This window comes from Chiloscyllium plagiosum, unplaced genomic scaffold (genome assembly GCF_037043375.1).
Source record: "Chiloscyllium plagiosum isolate Xiang-an unplaced genomic scaffold, Cpla_swu_hap1 HiC_scaffold_2, whole genome shotgun sequence".
Lineage (NCBI taxonomy): Eukaryota > Metazoa > Chordata > Chondrichthyes > Orectolobiformes > Hemiscylliidae > Chiloscyllium > Chiloscyllium plagiosum.
Window position 1 is genome coordinate 72,461,827 of NW_028270140.1, and position 24,182 is coordinate 72,486,008.

Consider the following 24,182-nt stretch of genomic DNA (forward strand, 5'->3'; position numbering starts at 1 on the left):
TCCTCATAGCTACAAGATGGGATGGAGATCGAGAGAACTCTTTTAGATATCCAAAAAAAACTCAGCCTTTTTCCCCCTTTAAGAATAGTTGAATATACAACACCATAGATACACATAATAATAAGTAGTATCAAAGAAACATATACCACAATGAGCAAACTTAAGGGATAGCACACAGCTCTCATGGAGATGCAATTGGTATTTGTCCGGTTTTGTCACATGCAGGACCTCTACATTGCTGTTTTCCATTCCAACCGCAAGCCACTCTCCTGTGGGACAATATCCCAATGAAAATATCTAGGATTAAACAAAAATCAGAATTAACCTTTAGAATCTCTCCTCCACAAGAAAGTTCATTTGGTAAGTAATAGAGCAATTTTTAAAAAATCTTGCAATTGTCCTAACATAATATCTGAAGAAAATGAGGACTGCAGATGCTGGAGAGTCAGGATCGAAAAGCATTGTGCTAGAAAAAGCACAGCAGGTCAGGTAGTATCCGAGGAGCCGGGGAGTTGATGTTTCAGGCATTAGCCCTTCATCAAGAATATCCTGATATTCTGAAGGCATGCATTAAAGATAGCTGGAATGAATTTATAAACTTCAGAATTTTGTCCATAAACAGATCAACAGGCGTTTGCAACAAAATCTTCTGGGTTGGCCTTCCATTTAATCGAACAAGATTACTGCCACACTGGTCAGTTTTGTGTTAAGCACTGCCTAGTGTGGCTCAGGAGACCCATTCTGGTATGGCAGACTGTGCTACATTTGCTGCAGAGGAAGACAATGGGCTGAGAAGGTACATCATTCACTGGCCTCTATTGTCTCTGGGATCTCAGCCAGCTCAGATTTTCATTTCTCCTCACCTCTTGCACTGCCTTTTGAAACAGTCAATTTCCAGAGGTCACAATAGTTAGTGATATATCTCAGTTATTAGAGTCAATAACTGCGTCTTCGTATCTTCAACACACAGAAATATTTTGATTATACTGCTATCTGCTAAATTTGGCTAAGCCAGCAGAGAGGTCATTGGGTTCGCAAAGAGTATATGCTGATGGAAGGAGCACGCTCTAGGATCTTTGTATTAGTAGTATTGTCCTGCCAAGATGGTACACTTGAAGCAGCTAAGGTGTAAAACTGTCTAACCTTTTACTTTGTCTAACATAAGTTGTTCAGGTAACATGGATCTCAGTGAGGATGCAAGCTTGGTAGACTTGCTGTTTAGTATTCTGTCAGGTTGCTGTTGTTCCACACTCTCTTATTCAGTTTGGACATAATAGCTGAAGCTTTTCTGATGTATATGTAGATTGTAAGTGACAGGTTACAGGTGATTGTGAAACTTAAATTTGGAAGCTATCAAAAATTTGAAGCAGAACATTGTCAATGCTGATAGATGGTAGTATGGAAAAGTTCTGCTTAATTTCCACAATATTATAATGCAATTGCTTATGCAAACAGTAATTCTAATACCTTTATGTCAAAAACATAATGAATTACAGAGCACATATTTAAATCTTAACCAATAAATGTAAGGCATATCTAAATCTTAACTAATCAATGTAAGGCATATTTGGGAATTTGCACTGGCACAAATCTGCAACACATTCTGTTCATCTGACATTCAAAATCATGTCATATTTGCTATTTTCCTGGTTTTGTTGTCTTACAAAACATCTTTATTGCACAAATTTTCCCATTCTCTCACACATTCACCTGAGATGTGAAGTCATGCTGTTGTAGTTGCCTTCCTTCCCGGAGATCCCAGGATCTTACAGTGTTGTCTAAACCTCCCGTCCAAAGTTTGGTACCATCATTTGAAATGTCAATACAGCTGGCTCCATCTGTGTGACCCTGGAATTGCCTATTAACATGAAGCAAGCAATAGGTTTAAGCATATTCCCTCATGGGGTCATTTTATTCTTTATATTACATCAACAATTATGTTCGTGGTCTTTCTACTCTATACATATGTTAATTTTACATTTTAAAAGAAATATTTAACCCTTAAAATATTGGCATGAAACATTATTCAAAAGTTTTAAAACAGACAAAGAATGTTATACTGAAATACTGAGTTGAATCTTCATCACAGAGGTGGAAAATTGAGTTGGTTTGGATTCAGTTGAGAAAGAAAAGGGAAATTGATTAACGTTCAGATTTTTAGCTGTATTTAACTGGTAAGGCAAGTATTTAATTGGTAAGGAAATGGGTTCCCTGCCCACTTAAAGTCAGTGATATAGGCAATGAAAGTGGGTTCAATGAAATGTTAGTCTCTTGGTGAAGATACCCACAGCAGCCATCACTGAGGCTGCTGGCTGGTCTGAAGGTGAAACTTACAGCTTGTATACTTTTCCACTGGTAGATCCAACACAAGTGACAACGCAATGGTATATATTGGGAAGGAGCAGCCCTCGGAGTCCTCAACATTGAAAATGGACTCCATTAAGTCTCATGGCATCAAGTGATTCATGTGCAAGGAAACCACTTGCTGATTACTGCATACCTACCTCTACCCCTCAGCTGAGAATCAATACTACTCCATGTTGAACAGACTTGGAGGTAGCACTGAGGATGGCAATGGTGCAGAATGCATTCAGAGTGGGAGATTGCAATGTCCACCATAAAGAACAGCTCGGCAGTACCACTACTTACTGAACTGGTCAGGTCCTAAAGATTTTAACTGCTTTACTGGGTCTGTGACAGGTGGTGAGGGAACCAACAAGAGGGAAAAACATACATGACCTCATCCTCACAAATGCACTTGCTGCAGATGTGTATGTCCATGACAGTATTGGCAAGAGCAACTACTGCAGTCATTGTGGAGATAAAGTCCTGTCTTCGCACATACAGCATCTTTTAATCCCACAAGAACACCATATAGAAGGACAAGTGCAGCAGATATATGGGAATATCACCACCTGCAAATTCCCCTCAAAACCATACATCATCCTGACTTGGAAAGATATCCCCATTCCTTCACTGACGCCAGGTAAAAATTCTGGAATTCCCTCCCAAACAGATTATGGATCCACTGATAGCACATGGACTGCAGCAGTTCAAGACAGTACCTCACTTCTCAAGGGCAACACAGACATGGGCAATAAATGCTGGCTAGACAGTGATGGTGACATCCCATGAATAAATAAAAGAAAACATTCATACAAGATCCCAAAAATATTAACTGATTCCATGCATCAGATAATTTGATTTACTTGTGTTGGGTGAAGGAGAAAGGTTCAGCAGGAGATTCGGGAACTCCTTTCCTATTTCAAAATCATGTAATGAAATCTTTCCGACTCATCTGAGCAGTTGATGTTTTAGAAAACAGCACATCCAATGTTGGAGAACTTAAAGCCTGCCCTAAATCACAATTTGTGGTGAAGCTTGAATCCATAACCTACATACTCAAGGTTTATACTGCTGCCAACTGAGGCGTGTTAATCCTTAATAAGTTAGTTTAAAGTAGGTTAATTTTTTTAATTTGTGAATTTGGAGGGTTTTCTTTACCTAGCTAGGCTAAATGTTTAATGACAACATTGTACGTATGGTTAATATGCAAAAATAATACCTCATTAGTTGAGACAAGTGGTGTTTCTCGATAAGACCCTTTTGTGCTCTACCACTGATAATTAGAAGGAAGAAAGCACACCATCTCTGGAAATGGCATTTTAATGTAATTTTGAAAAGTTTCTGATATCCTTTTATAAATTTCTGATGACTGTTTGATTGTGTTTTTGTTACAGTGCCCCACCGGGCACAACCAAAGTAGGAGTTTGCAAACTCATTAATATTTATTTAAAAAGCACGGAAAGGAGGAATTCCAAGCCTATGCTTTTTTTTGCAGCCTTGAGAAGTTTTTGAGGCATGGTTATATAGATTTTCGACCCAGTTTTGTTTTTTAAATGAGGTAATGCTAAATTTTGATTGCACTTCAATCCCATGTTCCTTATATTTGGGTGCCATAGGGGCTGTTTGTCTTAATTATGTTTGATTTGTTTATTGTAAAATAGTTGAAAGGAGGAATGGTGGCATCCAACTAGCCCAACTACAGCAAACCACCAATGGTTAGTAGCCAGGTGATACAACAGAAGACACATTATAATGAGCAGCATTGAAGTTTTCTGGAAGAAAATCAATTCTTACCTGACTAATGTCTGATTGTGCAGATCCCAGACAGCAATATTACCATCGCTACAGCAGGAGAAACAGACTTTGGAGTCAGGACTGATCGCCAGAGCATAGCAGGCAGGAGCAGAGGATGTCAACTCTGCCTTTATACGAGGAGTTGGAGCTGCCAGGTCCCAGATAGATAAAGTGCTGGCTTCCCCACCAACAATCAGGGTACGACCATCAGGTAATAATTTGCATGATCGAATGTAGTTGTCTCTGTTCTGTTAAAATAGAAGCCATTAAGCAATTGCTTACATGGAAAAGGTCAAGCACAATATGGTCTTCAAAATAAGTAAATTCATTAATATTCTTGAATGGTTTTTACTTAAGATCATCCTCACCAGTGACAGATCTGAACCTCACAATGCAGTCAGAGCCCAGGATCTCCATGTCATTGACATAACACCTTTGGTGAGACATGACATGGAGCAGAAGTTTAGCTCAAAGAAAAAGGTAGCAGTTACCCATGTTCCTGGAAAGGGAAGTCTGAGAAAGAGCACCGAATCTAGAAATTTGATTTCACTACAAAGGACAAGCTGGTTGACTGTCTCATTGAGTTCCAATGTCTGACACAAAAATGCCTCGTAATCCTTCAGCTCACTCTAACCCAGAAGCAGCACTCCACAGTATGTAGGCACCACCCCTAGGGGTAATGAATAAGGCCAAAGACGAAACCTAATACTCAGCAAATAAAACCCAAGACTGGGATACATAATTAATCTTTGTGCAGCAATTTGTAGAAGTGCAACTATTATACAATTTGAACAACCAAATCCCAAGATTAAATTTAGTCTTTACTTTTCTCCCAATTATTTATTTAATATTAAATTATGTGGTTTAATATTTTGTGGCAGATGAACACCAAATTGTGAGGCTCTGGTGACATGGTGGCAGTGTCCCCACCTCTGAGCCAGGAGGTCTGGGCTCAAGTCTCACCCGAGATTTGTCATATCATGTACAAACAGATTGACTAAATGTAATTGTACCAAATTATCACAGTGAGGGACTAACACTGTGGCTGACCTTCTTTCACTTCTTAATACTGACCCCACTGATATTTTTGGCACTGAAGCTATGAGCTAAATTACACAAGCTGTTAGATTTCCTAACTCCCCAGGCTAAGAGGCTGGGGAGCACAGTGAAAGGAACCATTTAATGGCCAATTAACCAATAATGGATGGAGGCAGGATTTCAAGAACAGGAAGTCACCGGGTGCCTATCAGAGTCCAGCAACTCTCCAAGCCTTCAAATAGAGGGATGTGGTATAAAACCAGGATTTGGATAAGGACATGGATTGCTGCAAAATGGCAAGTGGTCAAGCTGTGGTGAAGGTGGTGAGAATGCCAGGGAGAGGTCTGGGGTTCAAGAAGCAATGGAGGGAGTAGAATCTGATCACGGGGTAGGGGAATCAAGACAGTTAAGGAGGTACCACTCGTGCCCACTACCAGCCCATGCAAGAAAACTTGCCCTGCTTTCTGATTAGTGAGGGGCCTTTCCCATTAGCAATCAAATCCTGGCTGCAGAAGGGTGAGACCCTTACGAGGATATTGGGACTTCAAGTGTCCCGTTGGTAGGGCTGCTGACAACACCTCCTCCAGTGATGTGACTGTGGTAGAGGCAGGGAAGCATGTGTTAGATCTGACGAGCAATCTCTGCCTTCAAACCCATTGTCAGAGGCGCATAAAATCTAGCATTGTATCAATGACACTCTTATACAAAATTCAGTTATAATGATAGTGGCTTCATCAAACAGCAAACAGAATATATGAGGTCTTTAGCAATTAAAGAAAAAGTGGGACCACTTAAGGTAAACATTCCGCCATCTTGGACTTGAGAATGAGGGAATGCAAACAGTTCCAAATCAGTAAATTTCCCGAGTTTTTCCTAAAAGCCATTAAAGTCCAACTACTCGAGGATGATGTGCAAAAGCATCACAATTGAACTATATTAAAACAAAGGTTCTAATAGAGAAACATTATAATCTTCATAAAATATAGTTTTTCATTCATTCAAAGGATGTGGGCATCACTGGCTGGGCCAGCATTTATTGCCCATATTTGATGGTTATGGTGAGCTGCCTTCTTGATCTGCTGTAATCCTGGGTGTAAGTACACCCATTATGATGTTGGGTTGGGGAGGGGCAGGGTGGGGTGGGGGAATGGGGGTGAGTTCCAGGATTGTGATCCAGTGACAGGGATGGCATTGTGATAAAGTTCCAAGATAGGGTGATGCATGGTTTAGAGGAGACATCGCAGGTGGTGATAATTCCCTTCACTTTTGCCCCTATCCTTGTCCTTCCAGGTGGTAGGAGTTGAGGGTTTGTAAGATCTGTCGAAAGACTTTTGTGTGTTGTTGTATTTCATCTTGGAGATGGTACATTCTGCTGACACTGCATGTTGGTGGTAGAGGAAATGTAGTTGAGGGTGTTAGATGAGTTCCCAATCAAGTTGGCTGGTTTGTCCTCAACAATGCTAATATTCTGGAGCATTATTGGAACTGCATGCATTTAGCCAGTAGAGTCAATCTCATAGCACTCCTGACTTGTGTCTAGCCTCTATAATCTGCTCTGAAGAAGAATCATATCTGACTTGAAACATTAATTATTCCTTTCTTCACAGATGCTGACAGACCCGCTGAGTTTGTCCAGCATTCTCTGAGTTTGTCTCCTTGGTTCTAACTGATTCAATTCAGTTTCTGATCATTCGTAAGGCCTAGGATGCTGATAGTAGCAGATTCAATGATGGCACGAATGGCATGTCAAGACAAAAAGTGCTTCAGTATTCCTGTTGAAGAATGGCTGTTGCCTAGCACTTGTGTGGCTTGAATGTTACTGAGCAATTCTGGCAGAATATTGTTGCAAATAGTTCAGTCATAGGTTTTGCACTGATGTCTGGACTATCCCATCATGGAGGATGTGGATATTTGTGGAACCTCCTACTGCTCTAGTACACTGTTTATTTGTCCACCATTCACAACTAGAAGTGGCAGAACTGCAGAGCTTAGGTCTGATCTGTTTATTGTGGAATTGCTCAGTTTTGTCAATTACAAGCTGCTCATACTGTTTGGCACGTAAATAGTCTTGAGTTGTATCTTCACACACCTAGAACACAGAACATTGCAGCACAGTACACGCCCTTCGCCCTCAACATTGCACCGACCTGTGAAACCAATCTGAAACCCATCTAACCTACATTATTCCATCCTCGTCCAATGACCATTTAAATGCCCTTAAAGTTGGCGAGTCAACTACTGTTGCAGGCAGGGCGTTCGACACCCCTACTACACTCTGAGTAAAGAAACAACCATTGACATCTGTCCTACATCTATTACCCCTCAATTTAAAGCTATGCCCCCTTGTGCTAGCCATCACCATCCGAGGAAAACGGCTCTCAGTGTCCACCCTATCCAACCTTCTGATTATCTTACATGTTTCAATTAAGTCACCTTCTTCTCTCCAATGAAAACAGCTTCAAGTACCTCAGACTTTGTTGTAAGATCTTCCCTCTATAACACGCAACAATCCTAGGAAATCTCCTCTGAACCTTTTCCAAAGCTTCCACATTCTTCCTATAATGCGGTGACCAGAACTGTATGTTATACTCCCAAGTGCAGCTGCACCAGAGTTTAGTACAGCTGCAGCATGATTTCATGGTTCTGAAACTCAATCCCTCTACCAATAAAAGCTAACACGCCATATGCCTTCTTAACAGTCCTATCAACCTGGTTGGCATATACATGGACATTGAGATCTCTCTGCTCATCTACACTACCAAGAATCTTACTATTAGCCCAGTACTCTTCATTCCTGTTGCTCCTTCCAAAGTGAATCATCTCACACTTTTCCACATTAAAGTCCATTTGCCACCTCTCAGTCCAGCTCTGCAGCTTATCTATGTCCCTCTGTAACTTACAACATCCTTCCTCACTATCCACAACTCTACTGACTTTAGTGTCATCTGCAAATTTACTAACCCATCCTTCTATACCCTCATCCAGGTCATTTATAAAAATGACAACCAACAGTGGCCCCAAAACAGATCCTTGCGGTACACCACTAGTAACTGAACTCCAGGATGAACATTTCCCATCAACCACCACCCTCTGTCTTCTTTCAGCTAGCCAATTTCTGATCCAAACCACTAAATCACCCTCAATCCCACGCCTCTGTATTTTCTGCAATACCCCACTGTAATGAACCTTATCTAACACCTTACTGAAATCCATATACACCACATCAACCGCTTTACCCTCATCCACCTGTTTGGTCACCTTCTCAAAGAACTCAATAAGGTTTATGAGACATGACCTACCCTTCACAAAACTGTGTCGACTATCCCTAATCAACTTCGTCCTTTTTATATAATTAAAAATCCGATCTCTTACAACCTTTTCTAACACTTTACCCTCAACCGAAGGCTCACTGGTCTATAATTACCAGGGTTGTCTCTACTTCCCTTCTTGAATTAGGGGACAACATTGCTATCCTCCAGTCTTCTGGCACTATTCCTGTAGACAATGGTGACATAAAGATCAAGCCAAAGGCTCAGCAATCTCCTCCCTGGCTTTCCAGAGAATTCTAGGATAAATCCCATGCAGCCCAGGGGACTTATTTATTTTTACACTTTCCAGAATTACTAACAATTCCTCCTTATGAACTTCAATCCCATCTCGTCTAGCAGCTTGTATCTCAGTATTCTCCTCAACAACATTGTCTTTGTCTAGTTGGATTACTGATGAAAAATATTCATTTAGCACTTCCCCTATCTCCTCTGACTCCATGCACAACTTCCCACTACTATCCTTGATTGGCCCTAATATTACCCTAGTCATTCTTTTACACATGATACATCTACAGAAAGCCTTAGGGTTTTTCTTGATCCTATCTGCCAACGACTTCTCATGTCCCCTCCTGGCTCTTAACTCTTTCTTTAGGTCTTTCCTGGCTAACCTGTAAATCTCAAGCACCCAAACTGAGCCTTCACATCTCATCCTAACATAAGCCTTCTTCTTCCTCTTGACAAGAGATTCAACTTCTTTAGTAAATCACGGTTTCTGCACTCAACTTGCTCCCGGCCTGACTGGCACATACTTAACAAGGACCCACAGTAGCTGCTCCTTGAATAAGCTCCACATTTCAATTGTGCCCATCTCCTGCAATTTCCTTTCCCATCCTATGCATCTTAAATCTTGCCTAATCGCATCATAATTGCCTTTCCACCAGCTATAACTCTCGCCCTGTGGTACATACTTATCCCTTTCCACCACTAAAGTAAACATAACCGAATTGTGGTCACTATCACCAAAGTGCTCACCTATCTCCAAATCTAACACCTGGCCAGGTTCATTACCCAGTACAAATCTAATGTGGCCTTGCCCCTTGTTGGCCTATCTACATTCTGTGTCAGGAAATTCTCCTGCACACACTGGACAAAAACAGTCAATATTTGGAAAGTTAAAGTCCCCCCATAATAATTACCCTGTCACTCTCACTCCTACCGACAATCATCTTTGCGATCCTTTCCTCTATATCTCAGGGAGTATTAGGAGGCCTATACAAAACTCCCAAACAGGCTGACCTCTCCTTTCCTGTTTCTAATCTTAATCCATACTACCTCAGTAGGCGAGTCCTTAATGTCCTTTCTGCAACTGTAATACTGTCCTTGACTAATAATGCCACACCACCCCCTCTTTTACCATTTTCTCTGTTCTTACTGAAACATCTAAATCCTGAAACCTGCAACAACCATTCCTGTCCCTGCTCTACCCATGTCTCCGAAATAGCCAGAACATCAAAGTACCAAGCACCAATCCATGCTGCAAGTTCACTCAACTTATTCTGGATGCTCCTGGCACTGAAGTAGACACACTTCAAACCAACTTCTTGCTTGCCCGTGCCCTCTTGCAACCTTGAAACCTTATTTCAGACCTCACTACTCTCAACCTCGTGTATACTCGAACTACAATTTGGGTTCCCATCCCCCTGCTGAATTAGTTTAAACCCACCTGGAAAGCATTAGCAAATTTACCCCCCACCCCCAAGGATACTGGTACCCTCTGGTTCAGATATTTTAACCTTGCCTGGTGCTGCTCCGAGTACAACCTCTTAATCTCTTCACTGACACAGGATTGATCCCTTGGCTAATATTAATGGTAGAATGGTGGAAATGCCAGGCCATAAAGCTACAGATTGTGATTAAATTCTGTTGCTGCTAATGGCCCATAGCATCACCATATTCATTAACCTATTTCATTCAGCGTGGTAATGGTATCAGACAACACAATGGAGAGTATTTCATGAGAATGTGCATGTCAGGCTGTTGCTTGATTTACTGCAGGACAAGCCTTCAGATGCCAGGAAGGAGGATTTTGCAGACTTAACAGGGCTGCAAGTGCCAATATGGATTCTGGTACCCTAGTCAATGCAAAGCCCATCCAGTTTCATTTCTTATATCAGACTTTGTAGGTATTGAGAATTACTAAATGGCTGGTTAAACTATTTCAAAGGGCATTTAAGAGTCAACCTGACTGTGGATGGAGTCGTATGTAGACCTCTAGGTGAGGATAGCAGATTTTCCTTTACTAATAGACATTAGTAAAGTAGATGGGTTTTAATGAAAATCACTAATTATTTCACTGTTAAAAATCACAACACCAAGTTATAGTCCAGCAGGTTTATTTGGAAGTACTAGCTTTCGGAGCACTGCTCCTTCATCAGGTGACTAAGCTAATGCTTCCAATTAAATCTGTTGGACTATAACCTGGTGTTGTATGATTTTTAACTTTGTACACCCCAGTCCAACATCGGTGTCTCCAAATCAATTATTTCACATCCCAGAACACTGATGCAGGGAATTTTAATCAGAAGAATTTTCCAAAAATGATATTAAACAGGAACTGTAAAAAGTGGACTGGTGGAAGTGGAGAAGAGTGTCTATACTTTTGGTAGTTAAATTTACTTTGATACACAGAAAATAGGTATTTGGTTGACTGAGCATAGTTACAAATATTGAGAATATTGATGACTGTAGTTGAAACAAGTAACAAGTATTGAAATAAAAATGCAAGTTATTATAAAACACAGTGCAACTTGTTTAATTTGCAATGTCAACATAATGTATCATGCAGCATTATAAAAAAGGCCAAGGGATAGAAAAGCACAGTCCACCTCTCAGCTTTAACTCGACAAGGTACATGGCAAAGCTGAATTTTGAAACATGAAAACTCAAAGCCGCTGAATCTAATAAGTATACATTTGAACACAAACCAGCTTAGTTTCTGATTTGCCAGATAATCAGGTAGTGAGCTCTAGGAAGGCTCTAACCAGTTGTTTGGGAGCAGGCCAACTAACGTAAAAGAAGCTGAAAAAGTTGGGCTAGCACAGCACAATTGAACACTTGGAAGAAAAATAACTTTCACAAATGTAGCACCTTTTACAGGTTCCAAAATGTTTCAAGGGTCATTGCATATTTCAGAATATAATCATCAATGTAAAATGGAAAAATCCAGTAGCTAATTTGATGCTAACAACATTGCAAAAATCAATGAGATAAATGAATATAGATTGATCACTTTTTTTGTTGTTGTGCTGGCTGAGGGGCAAATACTGTGCTGGGCAAGACGGGAATGGTCTTATTTCTTTTCCAAAAAAATGGCATTGGGTGGATTGTGGAGAGAGTGGGAAGTGGTGGCAGAACCATAATTTAATGCTTCATCTGAGAAGGCCTCAATGCAAGTTCTGTGGATCTTCCATAACCATGTACTGGCCCTGATACCTTCTGACTCAAGATTCAACATTACTACAACTAAACAACCAGTTGAGGAAGGAAACAAAGTATGCAATATTGCCAAGCTGACCTTTATTTTACTCAGAGAACTAATTTGGCATAATAATGTACACAGATTAGTAGAAGGTGTTATTTATGTCTGCCAAGGAATCAGAGTTGAAAAGGATCCCACATTAGTCTATAGCAGCTGTCTTTAAGGTGCAGGGTCTGGTCTTCTGGCAGGAGAGTCATGAAATTTAGGAAGATGGAATCAGTGGCTTGGGCACATGATGACACAGAACTGTAATGCTAACAGGGATTATTCATGTAAAACCAGTTGTTCCCTCAAGGTTGGTGGGGTTATTCCATCGAGGGTTCATTAATGTTTGCAGCAGATGTCATGCTCTGGACAAGTGATTTGTTGCAGCAAGCAATTGATAACCAAATACAAGCATTTTCATTGCCTTAGGGGCTATTTATGCAAATTATGGTACAGAGGCTACAATCATGCCACATTTCTCAAAATTCTTTGGGGACATTTTGTCAGGAGTTGTTTTATGCTGCTGATGACACACCTAAGGGTTTGCAGAATGATAATCAACTTTATTTGGGCCGGTAACTTGACGTTACCAACAATGAATTAGTGTCACAGGCGCGACTCTTGTATCTATGTTTGTCCTCAATGTCAAAATACATTTTATAACAAAGTTTGTCTTTACAAATTCAAAGCTTGAAAATCAATATCATGAAAATGGTCACCTGACAAAGGAGCAGCGCTCTGAAGGCTTGTGATTTTAAAGAAATCTGTTGGTCTTTGACCTGGTGTTGTGCCTTTTGACTTTGTCCACCCCAGTCCAACACTAGCATCTCCACATCATAAAAATGTTAGTTTTCATTTCTGTTGACATTAATATGAAATATGTGTACCTGTGTTGGATTTTTTTTCCATACCAGTTTCTCTTGTGGTCTTAATAATTAAAACGCAAGCAATTCAGCACAACAGAGAATTTCATTAGTACTTGCACATGATTATTTCACGCAATAGTCAGGGATTTTAACCCTTATTTCCACAGATAACAGTCTGTGAAAAGAACAACATTTTTACTTTGTAAAACTAATTTTCTTCTCTTGAATAACATACATGTTTTTTGTGTCAGTGAAGCACATATTCCTTAATTCCTCTTCCACCAGATATCTTATTCTCTTGAGATTCTCTTACCAGGCAGTCCAGTTGAGAGACTGGGCTCTTGTTTCCAGGGTGACTAATGTCCCAGACCTTGACACAACCCTTCCCACCAGTGTACACATGCCTTGTGGGATTGCTGATGGTCACTGCACACACAACTTCACCATGGCTCAGAGAGTTCATTTGTCGAGCATGTCTTGGAATTCCAGGTCCAATCAGGGCATCAGGAGGAAAAGGCACAGGTTGCATTTGTCCATCAGCACTTACATGAAATGAATAAGCACTATTAACAAAGAAGGAAAGTGTTGATTAGAAAATTACTACTACTTTCAGTGCAGTATTTTCTGTTATTGCGACTCAGATTTTCCAATAACGCCAACATTCTGTAATATTTCAGCATGCCCTTCAATCAATTTTAATTCTAACATAATCTGTTCAAATATTAAACTTAGAATTGATTATTTTTATTGTGCTGAGAATTATCTAATGTGCACAGAAACCATTACTTTATTTAAGAGGCTACATGTCAAGCTCTGAAGATTCATTGTAGGATTTGTCAGCCTAACAATGTGCAACGTGTTCCCAAAGAAACACAATCCACTTACTTAAGAAATAAAGCAAGGTCAGGAGAGCTAAGCATGAAGGGCCATCATGTTAACAGGGTGCTGTTAGAGTTTAACTAGGTAATAGCGATTAGTTAGTGGATTCATTGGAGCAGTGTCTTCCAAAGGTTTCTGATGCCGCATACAACAAATACTGGTCCCACTTTGATAGGCTGTCCCTCCACAATGTGATGAGCCAGATTCAGTAAATGACTCTAACAGCATCCTGGAATAACATATGCATGGTAAATATAGATACTGAAGATTCGTTTTAGAACCACCTCAACTCCACTAGTTTGTTCTCTCAGCTCTCCTTCAGGAAGATCAGTTCCTGTTTAGTCATCTGACAAATGATAAGCATTAGATGGATAGCAGGTACAATTATGTCAGTTATATAACAGGCTTTAATGTGGTGGAAAGACCAATGTAGAAAAGTTAGCATCAATCCAGCCAGCCAGCCAATGGTCCGTGTGGTCTTGGCAACTGTACTGACTGTGCAACGATATTTCCACCTCAAAGTGCACAACATCTGAGACTGTCAGGAGTATTGAAAACAATCAAAGTGGCAACTTCAAATGTACTGGATGCCTTTAAGAAATGTCATTCATTGGAATCAAAGCAAAGATTGTTCTTTGTGTTCTAACTTTGGACCATGCTGGCAACACTTTCAGGATCTCACACACTTAGAAAGTATCAACACCAAATCAACCCAAGCAATGGTTTCACTTCAAAGTCAGTGCCATAGCCAGGACAATCAAATGGCTTGTTTGTTTGAATCAATCAGTTTGCAGACTGATAATACCAGTGAGATGCAAAAATCTTGGAGGAAAGCAAATTACAAAATTAATTCCACCATGGCTTTATTCTCTCCATTTACCTCCTTTTTCCGAAAAAGTTATATTATTTTCTTTTCATGCCCGGTTAACAAGCAGAATGACAATAATCGACTTACGGTTTTCCCCCAGGGATGCCACTTAAGTTCGGTGGAATCCCAGGTACGCGTATGTGATGTGGATCAAACCCAACCTAAAAATCACCAGAATTAAGTTGTAAATTAATTGGAATTGAATTGTTGCTCTTATTAAAAACAGTGAATCTGGTTTTACTTTTTAGAAAAGCATTTTGGATGGGTGCCCCTTTAAGTCAGACTGATGGAGTCTTCCCCAATGGTTGAAGAACTAGTGGAAAATGGTTAAGAAACCCCATTGATTCAATTCGATTGGTGAAACACAATGACCTCATGTGCCCATGACCAGGCCCTCCATAGGGATCAGGATCCTAGCAGTAGAGGTTCCATCTGATGGGTGGTGCTTGCTAATCAGAGACCAGCTGCTCCCTACATCACCTGCCATAGTGGAAGAGAAGGTATCATACCCACCATGGATCCAGGATCACAGAGTGACCTGAGGCCAACACAGAGTGAAGAAGGGATGGGGATGCAGGCTGGTGGCGTTTGAGGGCAATTGAGACAGGTGAGATCAAAGGGTTCAGAGGCAAGGGAGGGATGGCTTTCAATGGCCCCCATTCCTGATGCTTTGTTTCTCAATCAGGCACAGAGCTTTAATTATGAGAGAGCCCTCCTGGTAGGCTGTTGGAAAATCTGACGGGGCTTGCTTGGCAGCCTTTAGGAGGAGCAGCTAAGCTTTGCGGCTCCCATTTAATTCCTGGGACACCATTAAATTGCAGGGATTTCAAAGATAATGAGTATTAATTAGCTCATTAATGAACCTGATTGGCATTCCAATGCTGGCAGCTGGGAATTCCACTCCAACTCCTTATGCCAGCGATGTAATTGGGGAAGACTCTGCCACAGCGGGATTTTAAGTTGGTCTGACTGCCATGTTCCCCACCATGACGGGATGCATTAATCCCATTTGTTCAAAATGCCTCAATTGTCAAGTGTATTTGCCTTTTCTTAGTTATGACAATTGTATCTATGGTCACATATTGAACTTTTCTCTGGCTTAAATTCATTCAAATCAGCAGTCATCTTATTGACAGCAAAAAAAAGCTTAGTCAATTCAAGGTTAAAAGCCTGCTCGATTCACTCACCACTGGAGATCGGCCATAGGCAGCTGCCGCTGCTGCAGCAGCTGCTGCTGCACTCATCTGGGGGGAGATATTATGTAAACCTGCATATGCCCCTGGGCTTGTCAGATCTCCATTCATACCAGCATGGGGCACTATGCCAAAAGGAGCAGGATAAGGGCATGGTACTGCCATGGGAGTCCTCAAACCTGTAAATGACCAAAGTCTGCTATCAGTGACTGTAAGTTCCAAATACCTGCCAGAGTTTTTAGTTTATTTCAGCTGCACATTTTATTGTGAAAGTCGTGCAATCCAGAGGAGAAAAAAAAACAAAGTGCATATAATGTTACATTTTGTGGTTAGCTTCCTTTAAGAGCTTTTCCATGTAAGAATTGTAATATGATGTTTTTTTTGCAACTACGAATGCAAGAAATCGAAAATGGATTCCTGCTACAATAAAACAGGAATTCATGCCAACATCAAAGATAAGGTTAGAAAACGGTACAAAATAACTGCTTATTGTCAACCATTTAGCTACCTAATGGATCAATTCCTGGTGGTTTACCAGGGACTGGCCTCAATCCTGGGGTGGAATTACTTCCTGGAGTAGGAGCATCTGATCGTGGAGTTGGAGTGTTCGACTTTGATACTGGAGTAGTTGATTTCTCATTCTGTTAGTAAACAGAAAACTGCTTTGTCAATACTGCAACTACAAATTGATACTGCAAAGATTAATTTACTGCATATTAGAATTGTACTGATAAGAGTTATAGCCAATAACCAATGTAAATTTTTACCAGTATCATCAACAATTAAAATAAATCACTGCAATTGAGAAAAATGTTAAATTAACTATATGAAAAATCAATTTTTTTTTGTAAAAAGCTGAGTTTAAATACTTTTTAACCTGAGCGAAATACAGATATGGCATAAGTGAAGAGTCCTAGGACAGAATACCAAAGCCAGACTCACATGGGAGCATTAGCTTGTGTTAAATGGGACACAGGCACATACCTGGATTTCTTCAAATAGGCCAATTAGTGGCTAGAGGACAACAATGGAGGGAAAAAGCAATCAAAATGGAGGTGTCTGCTTCTGCTCTCCAGCTTTTCTCAGTTTGAAATTTAAAAATGGCATCAGTAGAGGTAGACCCCCTTATAGGTGATGCCCCTCTCAAGGCAGCCAGCAGGAAGCTGGAAGATACAGAAGGCCTTTAAGGTTGCCTGCAGCACTAGACCTCTGGCTGTCTCTGGGAAGCCACCTTCAGGAAGCTGTATCATTCCTCACTACGTATGGGGACCTGAAAGCTGCCTTGAAACCCCCAGTCAGCCTCAAACATTGGGCAGGAGTAGATCTTTAATAAGTTGAGTCAGTTACACATTGCTTGGTAGCCCTGTTCCCCCACCCATCCCACCTTCAAGAAAATAGCCCTTTGCTGAAATAGTGCCATGAAACAAGCAAATTGGTGAGTGACATGTAATCCCCCATCAGAGTCTAAACAGTTAATCACAGGCTTTCAAGTTGTTTTGATATTTCATCATGATCAAGGTTTGTGTAAAGATTTATAGCTTGGGTGTCAGTTGTCATGGTTGTGGGTATGTTTGCCAAGCTGGGAAGTTGAGTTGCAGACGTTTCGTCCCCTGCCTAGGTGACATCTTCAGTGCAGCGAAGCCTCCCTTAAAGTGCTGCTGTAATGTGTCTTCTGCAATTTATTTAGTTCCGTTGCTGCTGTTTGCGGTTGCCAGATCCGGTAGTTCGTTGTTGTGATCGGTATATTGGATCTAGGTTTACATGCTTGTTGATGGAGTCTGTGGATGAATGCCATGCTTTTAGAAATCCTCTGCCTGTTCTCTGTTTACCTTGTCCTATGGTCACTGTCTTTACCCAGTCAAATTTGTAGTCCTTGTCATCTATATGTAGAGCTACTAGGGACAGCTGGTCAGAGCATTTAGTGGCTAGTTGGTGTTTGTGGATGCGGATTGCTAGCTGTCTGCCTATTTGTCACACATAGTATTTTGTGTGGTCTTTGCATGGAATCTTGTATATTATGTTAGCCTTTAACATGATGAGTATATGGTCTTTTGTCCTGGTGAAATGTTGTCTGATGTTGGTGAGATGTTGTCGGTTTATTGGTTGTCATGGATCCCAGTCATCAAAGAAGGCTGGCTGTTAGTTCTCATATGTTTTTTACATATGTTAGCGTGGCTAGTGTGTTGGGTCGTGGCATGTCCTCATTGCGTTGTCTGTCTGTTAGGCATATGTGGATGAAATTGTTGGGGTATCCGTTCTTGGTGAAGACTCTGTGAAGATGTTCTTCTTCCCTTTGTAGATCAGGAGTGCTGCAGTATGTGGTAGTTCTTTCGTACAGGGACCTAATACAGCTTCTCTTGTGTGTGTTTGCTGTTTAGTTCAGCTTCTGGTCTGTGTGTGTGGCTTTTCTGTACACTTTTGAGGTGCATTCACTGTTCTGTATTCTTTCTACAATCACATCCAGAAATGACACAGCACAGCAGTGCTTCACAGGAACTCCAACGCACCGAAGATGTCACCTAGACAGGGGATGAAACGTCTGCAAATCAACTTCTCAGCTCAGCGAACATACCCACAACTATGATATTTCACCATGAAGAAGGGTCTACAGCCAAAATATCAGCCTTTCCTTTTCGTGGTTAGTGAGTGACCTGGGAATCCAAGATATTTTCTCCCTGGTTCAGATTTACAGCATTTTGTCAGACATTATATATTTAATTTATAATTAATTCTGGTTTCCTTCCTATCGGAAAGATGTTGTGAAACTTGAAAGGGTTTAGAAAAGATTTACAAGGATGTTGCCAGGGTTGGAGGATTTGAGCTACAGGGAGAGGCTGAACAGGCTGGGGCTGTTTTCCCTGTAGCGTCGGAGGCTGAGGGGTGACCTTATAGAGGTTTACAAAATTATGAGGGGCATAGATAGGGTAAATAGGCAAAGTCTTTTCCCTGGGGTCGGGGAGTCCAGAACTAGAGGGCATAGGTTTAGGGTGAGAGGAAAGATACAAAAGAGACCTATGGGGCAACTTTTTCACACAGAAGGTGGTACATATATGGAATGAGCTGCCAGAGGATGTAGTGGAGGCTGGTACAATTGCAACATTTAAGAGGCATTTGGATGGGTAAATGAATAGGAAGGGTTTGGAGGGATATGGGCCGGGTGCTGGCAGATGGGGCTAGATTGGGTTGGGATATCTGGTCGGCATGGACGGGTTGGACCGAAGGGTCTGTTTCCATTCTGTACATCTCTATGACTAAAATTCACTCATAGTTATCCTGCTGAAAAATTATGATCACTAGATTTTATCACTAGGTTCCATGTACTATAGCAGTACTTAAAGACAATCTCCAGAGTAGGGGAAAGAGGACAGGAGTGAAAAATACTTTTACTGAACTAGCACTGAAAATTTCCATCTGAAGGGTTCACGTGTATTAACTATACTCACAAGACCAATTTCTTTGGACTTTGAGGAAGGAGTACTACTGGAGGAAGCAATAGAAGCTGGACTTATAGGTGCATCCTTTTTTAATAGGCGAGATTTATCCAAGCCATTTTCCCGTGGTGAGTGTGGTGGGCTACCTCGTGGTGAGGTGGGATCCTGAAAATAGGAACATAATTTTTAAATTAGTAGCATTACAAAACAGGAACAAAAGACAAGGTTGTACTTGCAAGCAACAAGTTATAATATAAACCTCTTATATAACATCTTACTAAATAGACAAATTTTGCAACAAATGTGAGGTAAAACACATTAAATTGGTTAAGCTCCACGTATGAAAGTAAAAAATCCATCCTAAGAATTAATACAGAACTGGATTTAATTGGACAGCAACACAATATCTGAAGAAAATATGTTACACATGTAACCATGAAATTCACTATACAAGTTATAATAGCAAGGCAGGAGGGATTTTTTTTTAAACCCATTGCATTTAGAAATGAGCAATACTGGAAAAGACATATTGATTTCTCCTTGATTGGCTGAATATTATATGCCCCGGTTGGTGCATTTTCAATACAGGGGCATGTAAAGTAGGTCATGAGACCAGCTAACTTCCAAAACAGAGGGGATACTGTGTGGAGCTGGAAGAGCACAGCAGGTCAAACAGGATCGAAGGAGCTGGGAAGTCAATTTTTTGGGTCATTAGGGCTAGGGAGGGGGAAGGGAGCTCAGAAAGAAATAGAGAGAGGGTGTGAGATGGGAAAGGGCAGGTGGTTTAGTGATACATGGATGTGGGGAAGGTAGGTGGGGTGGTGACAAGTGGATGCAGGATAGGGGATTATTGTGATTGGCTAGTGGGAAGGGTGGAGCAGATGGGGGAAGAGGGAAGATAGACAGGTTAGGTCAGGTCAAGAAGGTGGGGAGGAGAGGGAGGGCTGGATGTGGGTTGAAGTTGGGGGTGGGACGGTTTTGAAGCTGGTGAACTCTATGCCGAGGACATTGCGCCGTAAGTTCCCAATGCGGAATATAAGGTGTTGTTCCTCCAATTTGTGTTTGGCCTCATTTTGTCAGTGCAGGAGGCTCAGGATAGACATGTTGTCAAGAGAGAGGGAGTGGGAATTGAAATGGCTGGCAACCGGAAGGTGGTGTTGATTGGAGTGTACAGAGTGTAGATGCTCCACAAACCAGTCCCCGCGTCTGCGCTTGGTCTCTCCAGTGTAGAGCAGACCACATTGGGAGCAATGGGTGCAATAGATCAGGTTAGAAGAGATGCAGGTGAATCTCTGCCGGATTTGGAATGATTGTTGGGGACCTTGGATGGAGGTGGAAGGGGAGGTGTAGGGGCAGGTGTTGCATTTCTTGTGATTGCAGGGAAAGGTCTGGATGCAAGGTTGGTGGGGAATATGGAACTTACGAGGGAGTCATGGAGTGAACGGCTCCCTATGGAAAGCAGATAGTGGTGAGGAAGGAAATTCCTTTTTGGTGGTGGGCTCTGACTGCAGGTGGCGAAAAGCAGCGGATGATACGTTGGATTTGGAGTTTGGTGGGGTGGTATGTGGGGACGGGGGAACTCTATCCTTATTGTAGTTGGGGGAGGGGATATGAGGGCAGAGATGTGGGAAATGGAGGAGATGTGGTTGAGGGCATTATTAATCACGGGGAAGGGAAATTGCGGTCCTTGAAATAGAAGGATATTAGGAATGTCCCCAAATAGAATCCTTCATCCTGGCAGCAGATGCGGCAGAGGCAGAGGAATTGGGAGTATGAGATCACATGTTTTGCCTATTTTTTACTTCCTATTATCCATCCTCTTATCTCTTAGAAGCTCACACATGCTGGGTGCAAATGTCCATGTACCAAATATCTTTGGAGCAAGCAGCTGCTGAATTCACTAGGTACCCACTCTTGCTTCCACTTTGAGTTTTCTTAACACTTAGCTTGTTTGGCAAGTTTGGTAAGATAGAAAGCCTGAATATTAAGAGGCAAATGAGCCATCAACAAGATATTTAATAAGTAATCATCATCATCAATAAGCAACCAGCTGCTGCCTAGCGAAAATCTCAACATGCCGCTTGCAAAAATCATTAAAGATGGACTGAGATGTTTCTGATTTTGAGATGGGCCTCACCAGATTTCTCGCCCAATTCTGCCACAAACCTCATGTTGCTCAGACCCCAATAAGAATCTGTCTAATATAACTGTAGAATTTGTTGAAATGCATTGAACACAGAACTACACAGTTGATCTTATGATGAAGAGAACTTCATTAATGAAGTATTTCAAGATTGTTAAACCAAAAATCATTTCACTGAAGAACCACAGTAGTCATGGTCTGTGGTTACAATGTTTTGACTCTACACTCCATCTGTTCAAGTCAAGGAGTAGGATTCTAACCAGAGGAAAGTATTTTATTTAACCTTCATTCGCCTCAGCTTTCCTCGAGCATTTTGTTGCCATGTTCAATTGGTTGTTGTCTTGACATTGAGGAAGCTGTATTCATTTCATAAGTTTGACACTTGGATAAAGGTGGAAATCAAATGGTTTTGGCAGAAGCCAAACTGGTTGTAACTGAGTAGGTTATTAGTGAGGTTCTATTTTCGGTTGTAATGGTTCTATTGATAACTTCAACACTAAAGCAATGATTACGGTTTCTTATGAGAATAGAAATGGCTAGGCCCCTGCATTACCAAGCACATTCTAGTGTTGGCTAGGGAAGCAACTACCTCTGGTACACATGTCTTAATCAGTTCAGCCAGTTTATTGGTAGGATTTTAAATTGCATCGCAATGATTAAGGAAGGTTGTCAATGAGTAATATTCCATTTATGTTTAATGACTGGAGACAAGGCCTGGTAATCCAGATGGCTGACTGAACACCAGGCCTGGTAATCCAGATAGCTGACTGACTAATATTTGGTTCAGAATAATGCCAATAATCTGGGTTTAATTCCTATTCCAATTTGGGACCCTCCCCCCTGAGAGTGGAACGCAATCGCAAAGCAACACTGGCAAAAACTAACAAGACAGCTCAGCATGAACTGCCAGCAGACCCTGAACTAATGGCTACCTTTGCACAGAGCACTTGTACATGAATGAATGCTGAATGAAATCTGCTTCGGCAAGAATCAAAACATTCTGGCTAAAATATCAATGCAAGCGGGAACATAATCTAGTTCATTATTGAGAGAGTTACGTTTCAGAAATGCTAAAAATCTGCTTTTTGGAAAAAAATGTTAAATTGAGGCTTTATCTGCTTCACAATTATTTTTGTAATCAATTCTAATTCTTTGCCAACACTTCTTGGCCACTGAGCCACCTGAAGGGCTTATTCCCGAAACGTCGATTCTCCTGCCCCTCGGATGCCGCCTGACCTGCTGTGCTTTTCCAGCACCAGACTCTCGAGAATGTTTTAACACCTAACTTCCCCCTTAGTCCACACTTTTTAATAGTAACCCACAAGGAAAATCACAGCTCTGCAGATTAACAACACTACTTGTTTCCAGCAATGTTGGCACTGTGTACATGTATCCATGCCAATGCTTCCATCCTTCTGCAGGAGAAGATTATGCACAACAAGTGCTCCAGACCCACTTAGAGAAGCCAGTTGTTGAGCTGGCAGGAGAACAGGAGTGTATACTGGTGTTGAACAGAAGTCTGGATCTTTGCAGGCGTTTACTGAGCAAGCCTCCAATTTCTTCCTGTCAGTGCACATGAAACCTTGGGGCAGCACACACTACTAACAAATCTTGTTGGAGAAACACAGCAAGTCTGGCAGCACTTGTTTGTTTTCTCTCAACACTCGACACTCGGCGTTTCTTTGGATTTCCAGCATCCGCAGTCCTTTGAGTTTATTTTCTTAACAAATATTTGCATTTTTCACTGCAGTCCTCCAGATCCCATATCTAAAAAGAAAAGGTCTCAGGCCCTTGCCCCATGTCTATACATCCTGTGAACTATACCTCTGTGGAGGAAAAGTTGCAAGCCTTGAAGGATGTGCTGTCAAGGTGTTGTATCATACTCTCCATTTGTGCAAAGAGTTTCAGCTCCACAAGCCCAGGGTCACATTCTGGTGGGCAACAAGCCCCTGCTGAGCATAACACAGCTGCACAGGCAGGCAGCAAAACATCTAGCAGAGGTGTCAGAGGTCAATAGCAGGTTGGAAACAGGGACTGAGCTGATGTCATGGCTCCAGTATGGGAGCACATATCTACCTTGATGGCAGATTCTGGAGTGAGTCAGGTCCAGCAGAATAATCAGTATCTGTCTGGAATGCATAGGGACTTCTACTTCAGTTTCTGGAACATGGATGCATACACTTACTGACTAGGTAAGGGCAGAGGTCGGGGGTTGTAAAGGGATCCTAATCTCTCAACGTGCCCCATCTCCTCATAGGGTGACAGATGTGCCACTGCACACAGATAGAATAGGAGCAGAATAGAGACTCCCATGGCACTTCAGAAAACTGAATGTCTGCCTCCCATCCATTAAATTTCCATGCCTGCCCTTCTAAATGCTCTTGATCGGACTGAATGATTCTGCTCAGAGATTGAGAAGGGCAATGAGGGTGACTAAGGTATTGGCATTGAAGGGATGATTGGCGCGCAAGGGATGATGGGTGAATGAGATTTGTTGTAGATAATGATGTGTGATGGCCTAGTGGTATTGTCACTGGATTCTTAATTCAGAAACCCAGGTAATGTTCTAGGGACCTGGGTTTGGGAAAAAAACCCATCTGGTTCAAAGATGTCCTTCAGGGAGGGAAACTGCCATCCTTAGTTGGTCTGGCCTACAAATCACTCCAGACCTAGAATACTCATAACAGCTCCTTTGGCTGGGCAAAAAATGGCCTTGGCATCAGCACCCTCATCCCACAAATTAAAAAAAAATCCATTCCAATATACTATCATCCCATAAACACACCCTTGGCAAAGGCAAATTCAGCAAAACAGATTTTTCTCATGTGCTAT

General features: G+C 41.5%; 1 protein-coding gene across 11 annotated transcripts in view; it reads right to left on the reverse strand.

Moving 5' to 3' along the window:
• The window catches only part of LOC122561155 (transducin-like enhancer protein 4), a 221,979-nt gene that overhangs the window by 17,531 nt on the left and 180,266 nt on the right, over positions 1-24,182 (reverse strand). For all 11 annotated transcript variants that reach the window (XM_043712657.2, XM_043712648.2, XM_043712664.2 and 8 more), the window contains 8 exons: positions 19,220-19,372; positions 16,285-16,417; positions 15,771-15,955; positions 14,671-14,744; positions 13,150-13,399; positions 4,141-4,388; positions 1,711-1,858; positions 147-297 (listed from right to left, as the gene is read on the reverse strand). In XM_043712657.2, coding sequence (XP_043568592.1) covers positions 147-297; positions 1,711-1,858; positions 4,141-4,388; positions 13,150-13,399; positions 14,671-14,744; positions 15,771-15,955; positions 16,285-16,417; positions 19,220-19,372 — 1,342 coding nt within the window. The remainder of the gene's footprint in view (positions 1-146; positions 298-1,710; positions 1,859-4,140; positions 4,389-13,149; positions 13,400-14,670; positions 14,745-15,770; positions 15,956-16,284; positions 16,418-19,219; positions 19,373-24,182) is intronic.